Genomic DNA, 24,435 nt, shown 5'->3' with positions numbered 1-24,435 from the left:
AAGGCTTATTGTAGCATCCTCTTAGGCTGCAACAGAAAAGGAAAAAATCCAATCAGCTCCTTGTTTATACTTCAGTTTGGTGGATCATGAAGACCTTATTTAACTATATGTACTTATTGCTGATAATTTCTTTCAGTGGTCTGACAGGGATTGTTCAGAAGGGATTGTTCAAACATAGTTCTTTAGTGAAGTGTTCATCTGCTATCAGACTACTCTAAAAAAGGAGATCCCTGGAGTGAGTTCTTCCCTCACAAGTCACTTGAATTCAAAAAAGGTTATTTTGCATTTCTGTTATCATAATTGACAACTTAATTTGTCACAGATGTTTTGAAGAAAGTGTAGAAATAGCAAGAGAAAAAAATTAAAAAGCAACTCCTAAAATACTTCATTTTAAAACTTTCTGAAGAAAGCAAGTCATACATTTCCTTGTTTTTTTTTTTAATAGTTACTTTTTTCTTTTCTTTTTGTCTGCAAAAAGCACTATAACTCTAATAATTAAATAAATAAAATAAATTAAAAACTGTCTAAGGAACTGAAATAAATACTAAAACTATGTTGAAAAATATGTTTGTAATGGGATTTCCAAAGACATCTCTCTGAAGCTGCTGTATCTGCTGCAACACTTCTTATACTGTTCTGAACTAACATGGCAGAAATGGGAAGGTACAAACATCTTATGCTATGGTGAAGATTTGTTAGAAAGACAAAAGGAGAACACATGTACTTCTATTCATTCTAAGAAGATTGCTTTCTAGTTAGGTGAGAGTACAAGAGGTGAGGATAACCCTTCTATTATGATCCAAAAGCAAATGACCAAAACAATAAATTTCTTTGTTTCTTACCACAGAGAATTAATCCATATCCTCTACCCAACTCCTTGCATGTTGGTTTTTCTCACTGCAATGAGTGTCAGCTCACATCAGTCTGGAATTCCTATGAAATTGTATGTACTATGGTGGAGTTGCTTTAGTTACAACAATCACTCCTTTACTGAAGAGTTCCTGAGAAAAATTGCTATTAGAATTTCTAGTTAAATAACTGTGAAAGGCCCTATACCTAAACATCCAAATTCAGATCAAAACGAGTTAAGGGCTTTAAGTCCCAAACTTGAATCAGAACTTGTGTAGAATGAATAGTTTAATTTAATGATAAAAACCAGATCAGTTTTAAATTGAGTTTAAATAAAAGTCATAATGTTGAAAAATGTGGTTATTAAAAAATAATTAAAAATCAACACATATTAGTTTTGGAAGTTTGAATTTCTTTCCCACACAAGGAGATACACATAGGAAGGAAAAAAAAAAAAAAAAAAAAAAAGGAAAGAAAACAACAACAATGACAAAAAAAAAACACAACATGTTATGTTCAATTACAGATTTCTAGCCTCTGAGTTTTAGATCAAATCCAGGATAGAAAAAAAATAAAATAAAAATCCTAATGTGTCGTTTATAAAGTAGTTATTTAAAGTATTATTTTATGGAGTATTCTGAGGGATGTTTCGGTCAATTCTGTAATTCTGTGAGCTCAGAATTATCCCTGAAGCTGAACTTCTGTGCCTGAAGTTATCCCTGAAAGTATTTATTTTGTCTTGTAGCTAGGCCTACAGAGTAAGTCTATACTCCTGAATGCTGGACTAAAGCCAGAAACCTTACCAAATGATACCCTAAAGTCATAACAGGAGACTGAAATATTACACTATAAAAACCAAACCTTACTAGTTACCTGTCTCTCACTGATCTCTGTTCCTGGGGTTCCTATACACTAACCCCTTTAGTAGGTATTTTCAGTGTCAGGTAAGCCTCAAGGTAGCCATACATTCATTCTGAGGTCATTAGTCCTAAAGTTCTTGTCTAAAAATATTGTTAAAACATTTGTCTGTAACACAGACTCCTTTTTTTTCCTCCCTCCTTTTTTTTTTTTTTTTCCCCTGCCAATGTTGAATAGCAACTGCTTCATTGGTTCGTTTTTTCTTCTGATAAAAACTCTCAAAACATTTAGCTAAAATGGGTGATTTACCAAATTCAATGTCTGCACTATGAAGCTCTGTTGAAAACCTAACAAACAAACAAAAAAACAAGACTATTTTTTAAGATAAATTTTGCTTTTATTCAAAAATAGTCTCATGTTATTTTAATACCTATTCATTTTGCTTCACAATGGTACAGAAATGCATGAAAATGAAAAATACAACAGACAGTCAAGGAAATTTATTCATACTCAGAAAAAGTCTTGGAATGGCTTCCATTCCAGATATACACAGGAATGCAAGTAGAATAGATTGGGGGAATTCTTTTATCCTAAACAATTTCTCTTTTCCTATGTTTCATAAACTTATTTGCCAAGCAAATTGATCTACGATTTCCTTTACCTGAATTAGTCCTACTTATTGAAGGTTTGAAGCACCCCTCATACTGCAAAGAAATCACAATTTAACCTGCAGGACTAAGCCAGTGAAATGAATATGTTAGCTTTACTTCTTTCATTTGCATATATTGAAATCTCTTCCTGCTATGCCCAGTCATCATTCTACAATACTGGTCAAATGCAGCCCTTATGTTTCTGTAAGATAATTTTTCCCTACATTCAGACATGATTTACAGAGGAGAAACTAGTTTTATTGAAAAACTTTCCTGAAAAATAAGCTAATGGATTCAAGGAAATATGGGAGTCTCTTTAAAAAGCAGTCATGAACACAAAACAGCTAAACAGCAACTTTTGTATTAAACACATTTTTTTTTTGTCATTAAACACCTATTACTTTTAGAAAATAACTTGTAAAAGTATTTAATATAGTAGTAACAACATTTTGGGAGGAAATATTTCATTACCAAGGACATAAATAGAATCTATGGAGAAACTATATGGCTTAAACATACGTCTACAAATTCTAGCCTTATAATAAAACATAAGGTGATGCTCAACCTGTGGATCCATTAAAAATCATGGATCGTTAAATATATGACAAGGCTCCTATAGCACTGTTGTGGTTGCAGTTCTATTAGAATCTTATACATAGGGTCACCCTTGGCTAGTGGTACAGTTCAAAGATCACATGAATAATAGCACTTAAACACTTACGGAATAGGTGCACTGAAAGAGACTGATATAATGAAACAAGATGATGAGTGTGTGTCATGGGTTGCTTTCTTCCATGGCTCACTCACTTTTACTATGCAAGAGTCCTTATAAATGACCTGCAATAGGAGTGAAAGCTTTGGCAATGCAACCCAAAATTTACTTAAGTCTATGGAGTTGCTTAATGCTCAGAATGTTTTATGTGACAATACATTCTTTAATGTAAACTCAATGTAGAGTACTTATCTATATTTGAAAGTCATTATTATTGAGTTTATATAGAGTGGCTGCGGAGAATGAGCCACTTGGATCATTCAAAACAGTAAGCGTTTTACTGATTGGACTGCAAATTTAATATACCCACTGCCTACCTTAATTTTTTAATTTAATTTTCATCAATACGGGGTCAGGACATCAGTATAAGAAAAAAAAAGATGCAGTGTCATACTAAGTGCTGATATCACAGTGCCTCACAATGCAGCTTAGGATCCTGAATTTCTCCTTCTATAGTTTTATAACTTGCCAGACAGCTAATACAAAATCAGAAATACTAATATAAACATAGTTTCAATGTGCATCCAAACGTATCCGAATCTGTTCTTCTAGGTCTGTCTATAGACATAGAAAATAATTAAGCGGAAAACAAACTACGTATTATACAGGTTAATGCTAAGTTTCATTCTTTGGGACTAACAGAAAATAGGAAACAAACAAACAAACAAACAGAAAGCTTACCGTTTTTCTTATAGAACATGATTTCTCCTTTGAATTCTATCTTTTCCTCCAATGATTTCTCAATCTGAAGAATCATCTGCTCGTTTGTTTCAGCACCAAGTAAAAATTTACAGCTGCAGCTCTTCTGCATGACTTCAGTTCTTGCAAATCCAGCAAGCTCACAGAAGCCATCTGAGCAGTAAACAATAGGGAATCCCTTAGCCACCTGAGCATTTGCAAGGATGAAGTTACTATCTGTAAAGGAACGCAGAAGTAAAACATGAATTACACACTCAATTCTATGTCATTTGGCTTAATTCTTCCTTTATCTTTGTCAGAAAGCACAACTGGGCATATATTTACACAGCCCCAACTGCCTGCAACAAGGCTGCAACTTCTGTTTTTAGACCATTAGTCAGAATGGTCTAACAGATCACAGAACACTCTCATTTAATGATTCCTCATGTGCCATCTTGCCTTATTACATCTTCAAGCAATAATTTACTACACCTGCCTCCAAGATGGCACATCCAAAGAACACTTGAGCAAGGACTGGTGATGAACATGGAAGCTTTGGAAAAGTTTCAGAGATGCTACTTTACGCTTCCACTTAAATTCCTCTCCAGTCTGTAGGCTAAAGATGACTTAAACTAATTTCTTTTATATTTTTTTTCTACTTAAAAGTAGAGTTGAGGGACATTCTGTGGCGATGTGAAATCTTTTGTCCTTTATTCCCCCACCAGACTTTATTTTTATTACCTTTTTTTTTTTTTTTTTTGGTGAGGAGGAAATTATTTTATTCAAAAGCACTGCCATCTGTTTTCCAGAGCCTCACTACGCTTTTTGCATATGTGACAGGCAGATAAGAGTCACAATTCTTTTACTACTTAATGCATTTTAGAATTTTAAAGTGTAAGTGAAATGCAATCAACATCTTATAAATTTAAGAAAGGTGTTTTGAAATGGACATCAATCAGCAATAAATGAGGTTGTAATTTGTCTTTAAGCATATTTTGCAGCTGTATGGTTTGTTTCCATGCCTTGTGGAAGTGTCTTCGAAGGTTTTGTACTTTAGACTCTCATCCACATCTACAGATGTAGCAATATATGGTCTTTTTCAACTGTCACAGAGACACTTTCCAGATAATATATGAAGTTCACAAACATTTTTTTCCCGTTTCCTTATCTTCAAGTGAAAAAAAAAAAATGTTATGTGAGGAATGTGTTCAAACTCTTCATACTTCACATCGAGAAAGACTATTTCTTTGTCTACTGTTTACTAAGGAATGTATACCTTACAGCTTGCTGTCAGGAGCAGTCTTGTCCCAAGACAGATCTTTCTCACATTTCAGACCTATATGCATGTGGATTCTTCTGTGTATTAAGAAAAATATGAAACTAATTTAACTAAGCATCTCCTGATAAATATACATATATTTAAAGAGAAAAAATGAACTATTTTAATTAAAATTAAATCAGGTTGCTATGCCTAATTTCCATACAGGGATATATTACTCATGATTGGAGAGGGGATGGACTGAATGTACTTAGTAAAACTGAGTAAAATTAAGTGTGATTCAGACTTAACTGTCACAAGAATTTTAAATCAATGAAATTCCATCAACTTCATCTACTTTATTTACACAAGGAATAAAATACTATGGCTTGTATTGTTCCTTATTTTTAATACATTGTTGAGTGTTATTTTTTTTTTTTTAAGTTTTATTTGCTCATGAAGCTGCACTTCAATTACTCCCTTTTTGCCCAAATCTAATTAAAGTATTTAAATAAATGATTGTTAAATTAAAACAATTGTTAAATGACTGTTAAATTAAAACAGATGCTTCCCTTTTACCAACTATGTACTTTAAAAATGCATTCAGTGCAGTGCTTGGTTTTGCTTGTCATTTTTATTTGCTAGAGAATAAGTATCATTACCATTCATACACTGACATGCTGCTTCCCCGTCAACAAAAAACTAAATCACCACATTGCCAAAAGAATTGAAATCATACGCTTCCACTGCAGCTTAATGATGGTATTACAGTAAAAGACCTGCAAAATTGTACATCCCAAATGTATTTATAACTATCAAATTAATGTAATCCTGAGTTTCTTATTGTTTAAGATATAATTATGCATCACAAAGCCATTTTTAAAATTTATTTTATTATTATTCTAATTGTGAACTGCAAAAAGCAGGATATAGGACACCAAAAGGACAGAAAGGATTTGGAGGATGCTCTCTAAGTTTAGGAGTGTTTGAGTATCATTATGAACAGGAGTACAGTGGACCTCACTAAGAATATCATTTTATGAAAAATATTAGATGGCCAAATTCTGCTGTCATTTACATCAAAATAAACCCAGAATACTTTATGCTACCTTATCATTCACAGCAGAAAATAATTTACTTCTAAAAGACCAATCTGGTGTTGGCTAGAATAACAGACAATAATCCCTATAACATCAGTGGATGTCTGATAAATCTTGTCTTGTAAGTCTAATTATCTTACACTTTTTTAATAATGACAATTAAGAATCAGCTTCAGGAAGACACAATCAGGATTATGTTTTTTGTTTTTCTTGAGGTTGAAATTCAAGTCAGATAATTAATGATACAGCTGTAATCCCAAACTAGTAGACTAAAAGAAACATTATAGCACTTATTGAAGCAACATCTTTTTGTCCAATAATCATCTGTATTTCACTGAATTCTTAAGTAATGTTTCTTAAGGGATAATTAACTTTAGATTATTATACAAAATAGATTTGAGAAAATTTATCTTAAAATATTCTGGTTCAAAGTTTAATTCCTTTTCATAATCTGGAATCTTTAATGTCACTTGTTATTTGTAATGAACAAAAAGCACCATAACATATTCAAAACAAACAAACAAACAAAAGATACAACCCAACCTAAGCAATGAGGGTGAAAGGTTCAAGGCCATTTAAGGCTCAGTGCAAACACAAAACAAACACAAACACAAAACAAAAAACATTTAGTTCAATGTTCTTCAGAGACAGCTAGATATTAAAATTCAGAGTAAGAAGAATGATATTTTATTTAGAATAATTTATTATAAATCTATAATTCTTTATAGACTTGAAGTAAGAATTTAGGCTTATCCTTTACCAGTAGACCAGTTGCAATGATAAATAGAAACCTATTAGTGGTTGTATTTTGATATATATTCATCTGTAGATTGCAACAGTTATAAAAAAAAAATAAAAATCAATTCCATATTTATTTTTCAACACATCAACATGAATATTAAGTTATTTCATTCAGGTTGATTGGACTTAATGATCAGTGGACATACTGGCAGTACTTTTAAATTTATTTTTTTAGATAAGAAAACACACCAAAACTAAATTCAAGTTATATTCAGAAAGATGTAATTTTGAGTCTATTGGACTGTTTAAGAGTACAGGGCATCTGCAGGAACAGACTAGAATTTCTGCCAATCTGCAGGCAGCCAAATAATAAATTTTGACAAAACCAAAAGTAGCACTCTTCAACTCAGAATTTGTCAAGTGCTCTAACTTTGGGCAAAATAAATCAAATATTCAAGTCATATATTTAAATATTACCTTTAAATAAAAATACTCGGTTGCATATTCAAGTTTGCATATGATGCACAGAGACTGCTTTTTAAAAGCATTTCTGTTAAAGATGAGATAATAAGACTTGACACCAAAAAAACACAACATTCACTAAAGTTTTCCTTTAACAGCAAGACAGCGACCACTGAAAAGAAGCTGGACATACCCCTTTGTCTGCCACACTTAATGTATTTATAAACATTGATAAGATCTCAGTCTTCTTTTCTCCAGGCTGAATAGACCCAGGTCTCTCAGTTTTTCCTCATAGGGGAGATGCTCCAGGCCCTGTATCATCTTAGTGGCCCTCTGCTGGACTCTTTCCAGGAGACACCTGTGTTTTTTTTACTGGGGAGCCCAGAACTGGACACAGTACTCCAGGTGAGGCCTGACCAGGGCAGAGTACAGGAGGACGATCTCCTCCCTTGACCTGCTGGCCATGCTCCTTTTAATGCACCCCAGGATCCTATTGGCTGTCTTGGCCATGAGGGCACACTGCTGGCTCATGGCCAGATCAAATTATTTTTTCACATCAAAGTTTGAAGGAAGAATGTTAGGAGCTAGCATGTCTGCATTTGCTTTGGAAGTAGGACAGACTGAAGTAGGTAGGACATTGATCAAAAAAAGACTCACGTGGTTTCAAGAAACCTCCATCAGACACACAGAGTAAACCCAGAGACAATTAAACAATGCTATCTCCACCTCCAATCACAGGCATACCCAGAGTTGCCTTGTTTCAGTGATTATTCTGATACTCAAAAATTATAACCTAAGAAACAGAACAAATTTATATAATGCATCATACAATCCAGACAGAATGACAGTGTTTTAGAACTGAGATAATTAAAGGAAAAGGTTATGCAATTTTTGGCTTCATAATTAATGCACACGATTTATGTGACTGTAATGACACTATATTACATTTAAACTCAGCACTCCCTTGATAAATCTTACTGTCATCTTATTTAGAAAAAAAAAAAAAAAAAAGACAAAAGGGTTTTTGCCTTAATAGAGTAGCTGTGTCTGCTATAAATCTGATCACCGTCCTTCTCCAGTTCTTGTTCTTTTTTTTTTTTTTTATTGAAAGTCCAGATCGCTTCTTCAAATCATCCTCTTTAGGAGTGAAGAGAACATCTATCTCACTTCTGCAACTGAGAACAGCCAACCGCCATTCCAATTTAAATATCAAAAAAAAAAAAAAAGAATTAAAAAGGAAGGAAAAGTGACAAAAAAATAAAATTCCCTATCAATGCAGGGAATTGCATGCATAAACAAGCGAATCACATAACCACTCTATAGAATGGAGAACAGTCCATAATTATTCTGGATGAAAAGAGTTGCTACATGTAAGTTTGATTCCATGGTTCCTCCACAGGCAACCTCGCCCCATTCTCATACTGCTACAGAGAACTTGATCACATTAAGAGTTAAGTGTACTTCAGTGATTAAAACAGCATATGAAAACATTTAGCTTTATGTCAGAAAATTTAAATGTGAGTTTTATTAGAGTTCAAGCTCATTTACCAGCTGTGCTTTGAATCTAGCTGAAGCCAAAATGGTTTCATACTACATACATTTTCAAATATCGGAGTTTCTCTTGAAAATCTCACTGAAGTAACCTGTGTCACTAATGTGAGGTTAAGATTTATCTAGATCTAGATAAGTCAGAACAAAGTTATTTGTTTATAATGTTACATCTTTCCACTTTTCACTAGAAATAAAATAAATAAAAGCATATTCCAATGAATCTACAGGAGTAAAGGATAGAAATATTGTATAATAAACTATATGCATGGAGTGATGAACAAGGAACCCATCACAGTAAGCTGTATAATTGATTTAATTGGCCATGTCACTTCAAATAAAAGATGACATTACAAGGATTCATAAAATTGGGTAACATTTAGAAATTCAGAGTAAAAAAAAAATATTTTGAAGTACCTAGTTCTATGAATTCAGATCAAGGATGAGCTGCCATAGCTCCCATTTAAACTGCATAGAAAAAAAAAATTCCCATTATGTAGAAAAGTTTTGAATTCAGCATCTGAGAAAACTTTCACTTTGCATTTACAATCATTTTTAAGTCTGACAGTGAACATGCTTCACTATATACAATATTCTGTAGCTACAGAAAGAGTTAATCTGTAATACAGTACAACACAGAGACATTCAGATAAAATGAGCTTTAGGATGTCAAAACATCTTCTAGTCTTGTTGATACACACAGATCGCAAGCCATTTAAGATATTCAGTGCTTAACAATCTCAAATCTAGTCTTCAGTATCATTACTGCATTAGGTCAATACTAGATTAATGTCTGCAGCTGTTTTCATGAACCAAAGAAAATACCTATTCCTGAGACAACGTAGACCAAAGAGCAAGAAGGACCATGGAGGAAAACCAACTAACAAACAACCAAAAAATAAAGCCAAAGGGAACTGAATCTCCCCAAAGTCCTCATGCTGAGTTGGGGTACTGGACTCCTAGACAGAGAGGAAAAATAATAAAAATAAATAATTTGCTCCTCCAATAGAAATCTCTCTATGTGCTTCTATTTTCACTTCTTTTCTAATTTATTTTTCATTTGCATCAACATGAAATGTAAGGCATAAGGATTGGGAAATACTTTGTTCTACACCTGCAGCAACTCTGTTACTGCTACCTTTTCACAGAGCACATTTCAAACAAAAAAAAATGGTGCAATTGCAATAGATGAACTAGAGTAAAGGAGATGAACAATTAGCAGAGATGACTTTGAAGTTCTTCAGAATTAAACTCCACTAGAAGCAGATGTTTATATCTTTTTCTGAGAAGGAAATAGTAACTAGTTTAAGTCTCTTTTCACTTTTTTTTTTTTTTTCTTCCCCCCACCCCCCCAGGATTTACTTGGTATTACACTTTTATATTACACATACACTATGTGTAATAACAATCTAAATCCAACAAGCACTGGATTTAAAACTGAATCAGGGTTGCAATGAAATATTTCTTTTCCCACTCTTAAGCTGTGAGGTACATGTCATAAATGTACTAAGCTTCCTCTGGCAAAAATGGTGCATACTATATCACTGTGCCTCAACTATAAAAAATGATCCATCCTTAGAATAGACCCAGTCCCAGGTCTGAGTTTAAAGTGAAGGAAAAAGGGACAACAGTCATCCTTTCTCAGCACCACCTGCTTAGTGTAGTTGTTGCTGTCAACAGAGGTCAACTCAGCATCCTCAGTATCACTATAACAGATGCATTTTTTTGGCCCTGCAGATAGTGTCAACACAAAATTTTTCTATACAATTTTCATTTCCTGTTACATTTCTTTACATTCCTGTTACTGTTACATTCTCTGAATAAGAAGAACGCATCGTTTAATGTAAGCACTTAACTATCCTGAAGTTTTACTCAAAGCAGCTCAGAGATGCTTTTCATGGATGCTGTCTGATACACATAATTTCTGTGGTGTTCACAATCACTTTAAAATTTTTTTATAAAACCCATAAAAATCTCATGCCAGCTTGTGATTTTTACTGTACTGAATTCATTCTATACTTATTTTACTAAAATAGTAAGGTAGCAAAAGAGTACCAGGGCTCTATGGCTAAAAATGACCACTTGGAGACTTTGCAGTTTATATACTCCTCTCTCACTCCCTAAAATTTAGAAAAATCTTGAGTTAATTTTAAAGGTGTGAGGAAGCAGGCTTCCAAGTGCTTATTCCAGTGACATAAGTTATCAGTAAGATAACTGCAAGAATTTCTTCATGCGGTGTTCTTAGAAAAGCAATGGGAATCTAAAATTATGCTGTGGAAAAAAAAATAAATAAAAAAATCAAAGAATGTTCTTCTGGAAAATTGACATAAATTATGTCAAAATAGAATTCAGAAATTGATAAACAGTGTCCAGGGAATGTAATTTCCAGAAAACATAGAATTTTATACTAGGCTATTTACCATAACAAAGAATGGCACTTACCCTTTCTGAAACGTTATTTCCTCTTAAATTAAAATAACTTCAAGAATCTCAAAATAGATCTCACTGATGATGTACTCTTGAGTGAGATCTGTGAATAAAACTTCTTAATGGAGTGGAAGGGAATGTTGTGAAGTTACAGGTGGGGATGTGATTAGGTTGTCACATTCAAAAACCAAAAACAAACAAACAAACAAAAAAGAACAAAACAAAACAAAACAAAATAAAACAGACCGTTTTATAGAGGGTATCCCAGCTGAGAATGATTTTCAGAAATATCCAGAGGGAAAAATTCTGAAAACTGTGGAGAAGTTGTGGTTGAATGAAAAAATAAAGTAACCTTAATGGATCAGTAAAGTAGATGCCCGAAGTAGACATAAGCAACTACTTGTAATTAAGCTAAAATGGACAGCCATCCCTCAAGTCAGCACCTCCTGAATGATTGGTATGGAACAGAGCAAGAACACCTGAGCTTAGATCCATACTGATCTAAGCTCATACTGATTTCCATACTGATTTATGGAAAGATGTTAATAAGAAAGGAAGAAGCTGATAAGGGATCTTGAAAGGCCTGAGGCCTTTCACTGGCATAAAATGATCACAATTTGGAGAAAAGATCCAGATTTAAGCTAGAGATGGTCTGGGAAGTTCAAAGCATCCGGGATTTCCTTGGAATAAGGAGTATGGATATAAATAGGCAGTAAAATCATCAGATTTTTGTTGTTGTTACCTTAGGGAAAAAATAATAACTTGGACTACTTAGTGACTCAGTAAAAGAAAATCAGGCAGAGGAAAAGAAAGCTATCCAAAAATCTCCCTAAATTCAACCTCAGAGAACTTAAACAGTGTAGACAAAAAGAAGCATGACAAAGTCATGGAGGGTCTTAAGTATAATTAGATCCTCAAAAACCTATGCCTTTTTATGTGTGCTTGTTTTGTTTTATGTCTTTTTCTATTTTAAAAGGAGTAAAGAGGTTAACACAGATGAAACTTTGGCATTTCTATAGCAAGTGTTATTTTCATTTTCCTGTGGAACAAAACCAATTCCCCTTCCCACCCTCCTGACCTCCTTCCCATTCTCCTGACCTCCAACCTCCTCATCCATCCCTCCACACCCCTGAAAAAAGAAAAGAAGCATGAAAAGCATGAAAAAGTTACTTATGTGAGAAAGCAACTCACACCAGAATACAAGACCAGTTTTCAGTAATTTGTCCAAGATCTAAAACTTACATATCCCAGAAAAAATGTTATCTAGTAACTATTCTGCAGTTAATCATCATTTTTAGGTTAACAATTAATTTTTATTTCAGTTTTCTTGGCCAAAACATAAAAAATTATATTTCAGTTTTCAGCTAAATTCCTCTTACTGGTTCAAAAACTTTCATGTAGAATCTTTTTTTTTTTTGCTGCTATACTTTCAAGACAATGTCAACACTACTTTTTGTCTACAGGAATGAAGTATAAAGATACTGCAATCAAATGCCAGGGTTATTATGGGAGGTGTCTTGAAGCCTTGCTTTGTCTTGCCAAAGGCCAATCTAAAGCAATTGACTGAGGACGCCTTAACCAAATGTCAGCACATACTTGTTACTGATTGCATTTTTTTTTTTTAATGTGAGAAAGAAAAAAATTATTTGCTCAAAAAAGTTTTGAAACTGTTCGTAGAAAATCTGATGTTCACACCATGGATTCATCCTCTATCTTATCAAGCAGCGGTGGCACTGAGCAAACAGAGAAAAATACTAAAAACAGAGAAACAAAAAAAACATTTAGCATAAATGGTGGAAAACTCTGTAAGTTATGCTCACTGAAAACACAAAATGTTGAAGAAAGCTGCAAATGACAACCTGATGATACTGCTATATCTCCTGTGTGACCCAATGCTATAAATCTGGAAGTTGTTTTGCTGTTCTAGATACTGTTTTGAATGTGAAAAATTATTCAGAGACTTATCAGTTGGATAATTCAACATGCATTGTATACATCAGCAGAAATGTCTTTGTTTCATCAACTTTTACAGCTTTGGTGGCCACAGTTACCAAAATGGTGTTAACCTCTTCTTTAGACAACTGAATCTCAGTGTCAGGGTCAGGAGCTGCATCTCCACAGCAATGGTGGAAAGTGATTTCTTCCAAGGGGTTAAACAGAATAAGGACTTATATGTGTTTATCTTCACATAGGTAGGTTCTAAACACTGAGTAAATGCACCTGTCCTTGCCCATGTCATTCTTCCTTGCAAATAGAAGTCAAAGAGCATCTGTATGTGAGGGACTTTTCCTTACCTGGAAATTCTTAAAAGAAAAGAAATGTACAACTTGTAGCTCTTTCTATTCTAACAAAATAAAGAGAATGAAATGTGAGTCTGACCTCTTAGATTACACTGTGATGTAGGAAAATCACTCAATTTCAGACCACCCTATATATCTAATAATAGAAGATATGGATGTTACACATATTGTGCTCCATGTTATAAAACAAGTTACAATAGCAATAATAACTCTGAAAGTCTTGGGTGAAGGCTTCACAAAATCTAAAGTTAATAGATAAAAACACAAACAAGAAGTGTGAAACTTAGCCTGTTAAAAGAAATATTATTACAACAGCAGAGAACATATATGGTAAGGAGGACTTTATGTAGAAAATGGTAACAAATGTTCTGAAGTGCCTTAAATACCACAGAGTCTTAGTAACGCTATGGAACTACTACTTGCAACCCTGTAAACATTACCTACATTGCTGATGTAGTGTTTTCAGAGCCTCTGTTGCATTATTTTTCCTTTATTCTTCTCATGTTCTTGTTCTTATCTTGTCACAGCCTTGCACCCACAAGCCACAACAGTGAAGATGTCTTGTGGGAAGCACCTATCACTGGTCTAAGAATGGCCTCTTTATTCCCTTTACTTCCTTATCTCACTCTGTAGAATTTAGCTTATTAGAGCAAATGGAAATACTGCAGACAACAAATTAGATAATGGTCATTTAAGTACTCAGTAAATATTAACTAGTAATATATGCACACACAAGCTTAACAAGCAGTAAATATGCATTACTACAAGCTAATTCACCTATCACATAATCACAGAATAGTTGAGATTGGAATGGACCTCTGGAGATTATTTAGTCCAGCCTGCCAAACAGGGTCATTCCAGTCAGTGCTAATAACATCATGAATGTGAGCAAAAAATGGGAGCGTTAGAGAAGGTTCTGATAAAAACTGGATAGCAGTATGGGAAAACAATGTTAAAAAGCTTTTTTTTAAAGCCAGACAATGCACTGGAAAAACACCAAGAGCTCTTCTGGGGATCCTCTCCATTCTCCTCCCAGCTGGCACTGGGGAGAGTATTCCTTTTCACTTCTCATTCCCTCTCTTTGTTATGCTACTTTCCTCCCAAATCAGCTTTTATCATTTGAGTCCACGTATGTTGTAAGCTATGGGCTCCATTACTAAACCTCTGTATACATAAGCTGATCTTAACATCTTTTTTGCAATCACAAACTTTCTGTTCATTCCTTATTCTTATCCTCTGTTTTCTCATTCTCTTGCCTATGCAGGCTTTCTCATGCTTTGTCCCTTGTGCTTTATTTGCCACCCAGCTGAGCTCACCATTGTCCTGGTTAGCTGCCAGCCGGGTTAAACCACAACAACCATCTAACCCAATAAAGAAGGGCATTTTTAAATTTTTCTTAAATTTCTGTTCTTGTGTTGAAGACATGCTGGATTAGTAGGCTTCATCCTGCAGTCATGTGAGAGCAGAACATCAGTAAGAGGGTGGTGGTTGGAGCAATATCTAGATGGCTAGCAGCATCTTAGAAGGTTAGACCTTTCAAGAATCTCTTGCTTCAGGAAAACTTTATCACAGGCATCTCTAACAAAAGACAGTTTTAATTTCTTATCCTTTTAACAAAACCTTGAATGTTAAAGTGTGCAAGATCCAACTCTTTTCATTCCTGGAGAAAGAAATGGGGAGGCAGAAGTCTGAAACTTGGTTCTCATTCCCATTTTTAGTTACTATTTGCTTCATTCCTCACCATCATGTGGTGGAGATGGCATTCTTCTGCTGGAAGGATTAACTTCTTCAGTTTTGTTAGATGCCATGCTCTAGGACATTTTATAAGCATATTAAAGACCATAGTCCGAAACTGCCTAAATGATGATCAAACTTTATCTTAAAAGTGGCAAAAAGTAAAAAAAAAGAAAATAGAGAAATACAAGGAAGACAGTTTTTATCAATAGCATTCTCTAGAAATGGCAAGATAATTATTAAATTAGTTATTAAACTAGTTATTTTACAGCTGTATGCACAAGTCCAATCATTAACCTCTTTCCTCTGTTTCCGTACTGCACTTCATTAAAGAAATTCCAAAGGGAAAGTTACATGAACAGTGTTTTTAGATATTATTAAAATATTTTTAGTAGTTTAATACCTTTATTAGTGGTATTTTTTTTTTTTGCAAAAATATCTTGTATTCTGTTTTTCAACATATAGAACTACTCACTTGATTATAATACTTTAAAATTAATTAGAATACTGTCTTAAGTCTAGGTTTTGGGTTTTCAAACTTATTAAAGAACAGCAATTTACCATCTTTCTAACTCACCAACTAACCCTCTACATGTCAAAGGTTTCTTTAGAAGCAGAAAATGTATTAATTACTTCTCTGAAAATGTTACTAACTAGATTTTAAACCTGCTTTTTAAAATATTTCATTCATATAATCTTTGCTTTAGAAAGGCATGAGTTCAAAAAAGAAAAAAGTCAAATAAAACATATATGAAATGAAACAATTTAAACTGATATATCGAAGTTCCAAGTAAAAAGATTTTCATTAGGTATTTTTGTGGCTCTATAAAAAGAAACCAAAAGTAATAATGATAAGCTGCTTCATTTTATCATTTCAAATGACATATGATATAGTAATGGAAAGGTATACAGGAAAAATCATACAGGAAAAAAAAAATCAATTAAGAAAAGAAATAGAGAAAATAATTTCCCAAAGTTTTTGTCCTTCTCAGGGTATAGCTGCAATAATGGATTAACCAGCATTACTATTACTATTATTATTTTCTGCAAGTCAAAAAAGTAAATATGTTTGGACTTTTGAAAAGTAAAACACCAATGATATTTCAGGAAAGAGTTTTCTTCCCCCTCCCTCCCATCCCAATGGCATTTAGGAGTCCAAAATACATGACATTGACTCTACATATCCTTTTTCAGAGACACTCTCTGCAATTTCTTTCAGTTATAGAGGTCACTCATTTCCTCTTCTTTAAGCCACTAAGGTTATTGCTTGCCCATTTATTCACCTGTCCTGTTCTCTGCTGACTTCATAACTTTCAGAACTATTACTTTCTTAAGCAGCCTGAGTTCCCAAGAAAGGGGTCTTATGTAGGTGTTTTTTATTGTTATTTATTTTTATTTATTTATTTTTAGTGGGAAGACAGCTCCCTCTGACTGGATTTAAGAAATAATTAGAGTAGAATAGAATGGAAATAACATTCTCCTCAAACTTGAATTAAACAAAGATCTGAGATTTACATATTCTTGATCTTCAGTCTACTACAGTAAAAGTTCATAACGTGCAAAGGTTAGTTACATCAATCCCTGCCTTCACAGCATTTAACAACCCTCCTGAAAATAAATAAATAAATAAATAAATAAATAAATAAATAAATAAATCTCATTTAGATTTTCTTAAAAGAATGAGTAACCTTGTTAAGAGTTTGAACTCCTTGATCTTGTCCAAGCCTTCAAGAGATGCAAAAAATGCATAATCTTCTGTCAGCTATATACCTACAGTGGAAAACTTAATAACATAGCAATAATCTGTACAAATTTGAGTTTCCATAATTATAATATAGCATGAATCATGAACCAGGCCAAAAAATATGTGCTTGGCACAATTATATTAGTTTTACACCATCTCCCAGAATGGTATGACAATAAAATAGTATCACAAAATGAAAATGGCAAGAATGAACATCTCTAAACAAATCTAAAACAAATCAAAACAAGTAAATTCTCTTGATACAGGTTTAAATCTACAGAGAATCAGTAAGAACAGCATTCTGAGTCAGAGCATGAATGCATATATTTTGCTAACATTGTTAAAATACGCTCTTTTTTTTGGGGGGGGGGGGCTGATCTGAAGTTTTTTGTTTGTTTGTTTGTTTGTTTGTTTGTTTTTAAGTTAAGAAGGTGTGATTTGTGAACCTAATTCTTTTTTTTTTTTTTGGGGGGGGATGTTAATCTTCTCAAAATGAGATGTCATTGTTAATGATTCAAAGATAGCACATCCATAACTAACAAGTAATAGCTAAAATGCAAACTCTCAAGCTTGCTAATAACTGGAGATGTAAATCCCAGTTACATTCCTTCATGGAGTTCATGAATGAGAAGAACACTGGTACTGAATCATCCCTTTGTTCACCTTATTGATATTATTCCCCTTATTTTTCATTATTTATTTATTACTCTGATTTAAAACAGCTGCAGTTCAAATGTTGTCTCTATCATCTTATGTTGCCTATCACAATAGAAATTAAAAGGTTGTTCTTGTGAGAATATTAGCAACCTAAGATTAAACTCCACACTTTCCTTACCCACAATTATGCCTTAGTGTAGCAGATGCGGATGATGTCTGAAAAGTTTAAGTGGAGATGACCTAATAAAATCTTGTTTAAGTGAAACATATTTGGCCTTCCATGATGTTTCTTAGCATACCAAAATCACAATATAAAAAAGAGACTAAAGCTCTGTTGTTACTACACAAACTTAGAACAAAGAGGGAAAATAAGAAACTGATATACATCAACATTTCCTCTCCTTGATTCTTTAAGAAAATAAATTTATAATGAGAACAAATGATTGTCATTTTAGTCAATATATGAATTTTTCCAGTTTCAAAAATGGGTTAATCATCTTCATCCTTAAGTATATGTATTTAAAATCTCATTTTCCATGCTCTCAGTTAGTCTGGTAAATCTCCAGGGCAACTCATTTGAAAGTAATAAATTTATTTTACTCCAGAAGAGATGGAAATCTAGGAACTTAGATTAAGCTTCAGTATTTTTGAAAACATATTTCTGTTGAATGCAGCACTTATTTCCCAGCTGCTGGAAAATTAGATTCTGATTTAAATAATATTCATTTGCATCTTATAGAAAATATTTTCTGTGCAGACTCAAGGAGAGACAATAATTATAGGATCACAGTCTAACGATTAACCAATTTTATTAAATTACAATATTGTTATCAAAAAAGAAACAGTGAAATGGTAGCTAAGGCAATAATCATTTTATGTTGCTGTTAATTTTACTGTCAACAAATAGAATTTCTTTCTAAACTTCCACATTCTCTCTTTTATAAACTCTTTTATTCAATTTTTGAACAGATGTTGCACTATTTATTTTGCTACTAGTTTTGGCTTGCTGATGTTGCCTTTTTAAAATTCCTTTCCCCCCCACAAAAAAAAAAAACACAGTGCCAAACAACGTTCAGCTGTCAACCTGAAAATATAGGACAAGGTAAAGAACATGCATTTTTATTTCTTGATAAGTCTGTCATCTGCATCTATTTGGGGAAAAAAAAAATATGGTAGTGTCAAAAGGGCTAACTGATTTATAAATTAATACACTGAAAAATTTTAAATGCTAAAAGAACCGCAACACCAGCAGCTTTTCTAAAAGAGCAATAGACGGTACAAAAGATTTTTGTTGAAACGACATTTCAAACAGATAAAAGATTTTTGCAACTCGGTTTATAATATATTTCCAATTGTTAAAATGTCAAGCATTGCATGAAGTTCAGACTGGATTTTTTGCATTTTTGAGATCCTTCATGTAACCACACACTGAGTAACATCTCCCTTGGTTCAATTTCTTTAAAAATCAACATTTTTCCTGACACCAGGCCATAATTTATTTCAATTTGTTTACTCTTATAGGTCTAACTTCTTTCATTTTGTAAAACAAAAACAGCAGAAGAAATATAGAGACTTTGGTCAGCAAGGCCATATCCTTTATTAGTACAAACACAGCCTTTTTACAAGAAAGGAGTTAGTAGAACTTTTGATTGGTTTTGTTGAGACTTGTGTCTGAATGAAACTGTGCTGCCAGAGCTGAATGTGCTACAGCATAGAAGGCCTTCTGGATGAGACTGGCTCTTTAATACTCAGTCCACAGGCCTGATTATTAAAGATTATTTTGCAATTTTAACAGCTATTCTTTCACCAGAAGTTAAGTAAAATAGAATTGAACTAAACAGCAAATTCAAAATTAATCAAAACACAGAAACAATTATAGATCTGTAGTTGATAAGCAGTGCTCAGAATAAACTTCATCAAAATGGGTTTCAGCCTTCCTAGATAAATCACTAGATTCCCCTGGATTATTATATTTGAGGGGATGTGGGTTTTTGGATGTTTTCTGTTTTTGATGTTCTTTATGTTGTTGTTGTTGTTTTGTTGTTGTTTATTCCACATAGGAGGGACTAATATTTCTTTGTCTCTTCTGTTTATTTTTCTGCATTCTGCTTTTCTTCTTTTCTGCTTTCTAGTATCTCGCTTCCATTCCTTCCTTCTTCCTTAATTTTGCTAATTTAATTTTTCTGATTACTTGCTCCAGATCTATTCTGTTAACTCATCATTTTCCATTCCCACTATCAGGAGATTACTGAGTAAGTTTGTAAAGGCACTGTCTGTAACTGAGCTGAAAACTACACACACACAAAGTTCATCTTTGTGGACTATATATCAACTTAGAAATTGTTACCCCAAGCTAACTGTATTGGAAATCATAACCATTTCAGAGAGCAATGGGAAGATAAGCTTCCTGACAGCCAATTGTTTTATCCACAAATAAAACATCAGTTCTGTGCTACGCATACAGGGCACGAGGCAGTTTTCCTTAACAATATTTACCCAGTTCTCTGTCTTTTAAGTAGATTGTCATCCTGAAGAAATTCATCAATACATGGAAAAACTGAGAAAAGTTGATAGCTTTCTTTAAGCTACAGGAAATGAGGCATTGTGGTCAATCACAGGATTAAAAACTGGAATACACTTACTGAAGTTGGGTCAAACATAGAAAATGTGTCCTTGCATTTCTTCAAGCACATAGACAGAAATAAGTGCTAATAACCATATTGTCATTAAATAACCATATTGTCATTAGCAACCATAGCTTGCCAATTATTTAAAAGATTTGTCAAGTCAGCTAATAAAAACTTACAGGAATGCAACCATTATCTGCATCAAGAGGATTTCAGCAGAGATATCAAACAATTAACTAAGTCTAATTAACAGAAGCTCATTTCTGAGTGATCACACTGCTTATTGTGTAAGTGGAGAGGTAGCAGGCAGGAAAACATTTCAGGTCTAAACCTGCCATCTATTTGTTCTATTTAATCATCCATTTAATTCATCTATTTAAATCTGTAAATGAATGAAATGTAAGTGAGTTGTTCAATCAATTAAATACACTTTTATTACTTGTCCTACCTTGTCCTACCTAAAAGCAAGGCTTATAGACAGGCCACGTTTATCAAATGTTGTGTAGTTTGCAGTTGGTCTCTAGATGCAGTATATAATTCTAGTTTATTACACTATAGAAGCAAAAACCTGAGGGGCATCAAAAAGTGTATGTAAAAGAGTCACAGCAATGATTGTCAATTGTAACTCAGAGCTTGAGACAAGACTGAAAACTTGTGGTTGCTCTGCAGCACTATGGGAAGGAGCTCCCTTTTAACAGAGACAGTTTTGCATGAAGCACTGGAGTCTAGACATACAGATTTTGTTCAAAATAATTAACAAAGGAAAAGGAAAAGGAAAAGGAAAAGGAAAAGGAAAAGGAAAAGGAAAAGGAAAAGGAAAAGGAAAAGGAAAAGGAAAAGGAAAAGGAAAAGGAAAAGGAAAAGGAAAAGGAAAAGGAAAAGGAAAAGGAAAGAGTAAGAAGAAAAGGGAGGCAAAAAAAAAGGTTGAATCCCTTCCTAGATTTTCTCACTGAAGTAGACAGGATGGACTGTATACACCTTTATTGCCTTCCTCCTCTGTCTCAGAAGCTAAGACACTCATGTAGGATTTGTCCCCAGGCAGGTTGTATCTAAAGGTACCTGAATTATCAGCATATTTATTAAATTTCTGTCTTTCAGTCTTTTTTATTCAACGTGAAATATAATATTCCCTGAGTCAAAGAGAGTTTCACAGTCACTAATATCTCAGGTTGTTGCACATTTTGTGAGTAACCACTAACTCTTTTGATTTGTCTGGGATTTTTTTGTAAGGCTAATGGATGAAAATGTCTCTGGGAATTTTCAAAGCCCAGTATTCTTTAAGTCTCTCAATAAAAACCTCTCTTTTTCAAATGGATTTTACTGTGAGGATTGTGTCAGTAAGTAACAGTAATTCAAGATGGTAGGCATAGGCATTTTTCTTAGCTAGGGCTTCAAAACAGATATTATCCCCCCAACTTTCTGATCCCCCAACCTTTCTGATAGGCAGACTTTCTGTAAAATAATAGCTACATTAATAATAATAATAATAACAACAACAACAATCTGTTGTCTAACTTTTTTTTTTTTGGCTAAATACATAATGTTTATTTTTAACACGTTTTTTTTTTTTTTTTTTTCAGACTACAAAAGAAAAAGGTGCTTTTATAATAGTGTTCTCATTGATAACAAAGACACCACCATAGTTTCAGATGTTGTAATAGGAACAAAGGACAATTTTGCCTTGTAGATGATGTCTTCCTGTGGCAAGGCTGCTGTGGCAAGTAAACTCCTTTGAGTCCTGCATGAGTCTTGTTCTCCAGACTCTGGAGTGCAGTGGGATAATTATTACTGAATTCCAAAATTAATTAGCCTGTATTTATACTGTTTTGAAGGAGAATAACATTATACACATATTGATGTTACAAGTAATTAAGAATAAAATCTTTGTTAAGATGTGATGTTAATTCCCTGATGCCTAAAAAGCAACACAATTATTTCTATGAAGCTTGAGGTTTTTGTATTGCAAAGAATTGAAGATTTTGCTAAAACCAGACTTGTATTGTTTGCATCTCCTATTCCTATTCTAGACAGTCATAGTTGAGCATTACCTCAGACTTAAAAAACATAGATTTTTTTTTTTAATTGAAAGTAACAGTTAATCAGAGACTAAATTTTCTTGCTCAGCTTAATAATAAAGTGAATCTCAAAGATTGTGTCTGTCTTAAAAACAAAATATAAAATATTTTCTGTTCCTGAGGTCAACAGTGGAGCACATTCCTTATTCATGTAGGTTATTCATTTAGCTTACACCAAACACACACACACAAAGAGGGGAGGGAAGGGAGAGAAGAAAAGTGAAAAACAGATCCATAAACAAATAAAAAAATATATTCAGGCAAAAAATGTCAGAAAAATATCAGGGTAACTTCATTCTTACGGTGCCTTGGGAGCAAGCCTGCTCCCTGAATCTTTCTTTGGATTTGCATGTTAAAACAAAAGTTATTTTGGACCCATACCAGTATGGTATAGTATGAAGCACATTAGTTATCAAATAGTATAGGATAAAAGATTGGAAAAGACTTTTAAGATCAAGTCCAACTGTTAACCTAGCATTGCCAACCCTGTACCTAAGCATACTGCACAAAGGACTTGACCATGTAATATAAATCTCTGAGGAATCAATTACCTGGCAGTTCTGAAACACTTCTGTACTGCTGTAACCAGCAGCTGATGTGATTCTAGTTACCTGTAAAAAGCAGAAAAGCGTATTTCCTCAGCAGATGTGCTGGGGATAAACATGGACCTCTTCACTCCTAATGTCACCATTTTCTTTCTGCAGAATATTAGATCCTAGGCAAGTGAAATGGGCACAACCACAGAGACAGGTCATGAAAGGATGTGCAAAGTGAAACTATACCAAGCAGTAAAGCTGTACGTCTCCCTTCAGTATGTAGCAGTAGTTTTAACAGTCCTAAATATCTAAACTTACAGGCATGCCAAGTACAGACAGCACAAGCCACAGCTGGTTGCTCACAGGCACCTATTTTGTATGCCATCACTCTACGTGTGGAATCCATGTCTGAGTCTTGCAGTCAATTACCTATTTTGGGAGGGAGATGCATTTTTGTATTTGTTCCAAAAAGTTTATATGTTTTGCAGAAGTGATCAAAAGGAAAAAAAAAAAAAAAAAAAAAAAGATTATTCTATTTGCTAAAAAGCCCATAGATCCCATTTTCTCCCCTCCTGTAAATTGCTTAAGCTGGAGTCACATATGCACCAGCAGGCATTTTTACTGAGAAGTATAGTTATCGTGTCATAAAATAAACAAAGCTTTCTGTAAGTAGATATGCCGTGCATACATGGGATAAATACAGCGATGAACAAACCAGGTGACTTTTATCCCAATTGTCAGTTTCAAGCAAGGGACTGCATTTTGCAACTATGAGTGAAAAAAATCATTTTTTAAACAACTGTGTAAGTTGTAAGTATTTGTCTGCAAACTGAGTACATTAAAACTATGTATATTAAATAAATAAGTAAAAACAACACCACAAAGCATTGATTTAGTCTGCCCCTAAAATTATAAAGAAGAGGCATAGAGATAAATGGAATATGGGATAAAATAAAACCTGAGTTTATATAATTGAGGCTGTTCTAAAACAGAGTGACAGCATTCTTTGATAAGACAAGACATTCTAGAGAATCATAGTGGATGTATCTAGATTTTGTAAAGTCTTTGACACAATGACCTTAAGAAACATATTAACTGAACAGAAGATAGGAATTGACCTTTCTTTAAAAAAAAAAAAAAAAAAGTATTTAAATTCCAGTTTTAATTCCAATATAAGTGTGAGTAGACAGTATTTTGTGATGGAAAAAGAATAAGCATAGACTAAGGATTTTAGTAGATCACCTCATATTACTGTATATTCAACCTCAGGCGTTTTAACAAATGGACCTAGAAAAGAGGGACGGAGGGAGAATGAGAAGGCTGTTGTGTCTTAAAAGAGAGTTCTTGAACCCAGAATCTTGGAGGATACTATCAACACTAAAGGAAGATAGAAATATCTCATAGGAAGTAATCCTGAAA

General features: G+C 33.5%; 1 protein-coding gene across 1 annotated transcript in view; it reads right to left on the bottom strand.

Moving 5' to 3' along the window:
- Positions 1–24,435, bottom strand: part of KCNH8 (potassium voltage-gated channel subfamily H member 8) — a gene marked incomplete at both ends in the record, with an annotated part of 182,167 nt that overhangs the window by 117,565 nt on the left and 40,167 nt on the right. Inside the window, one exon of the mRNA XM_084306762.1 lies at positions 3,811–4,044. Within this exon, the coding sequence (XP_084162888.1) occupies positions 3,811–4,044 (234 nt within the window). The remainder of the gene's footprint in view (positions 1–3,810; positions 4,045–24,435) is intronic.

Source organism: Netta rufina, assembly GCF_964035555.1.
Source record: "Netta rufina genome assembly, chromosome: 2".
Classification (NCBI taxonomy): Eukaryota; Metazoa; Chordata; class Aves; order Anseriformes; family Anatidae; genus Netta; species Netta rufina.
Note: the sequence above shows the minus strand (reverse complement) of the source record. Positions and strands in the feature narration are given on the sequence as shown.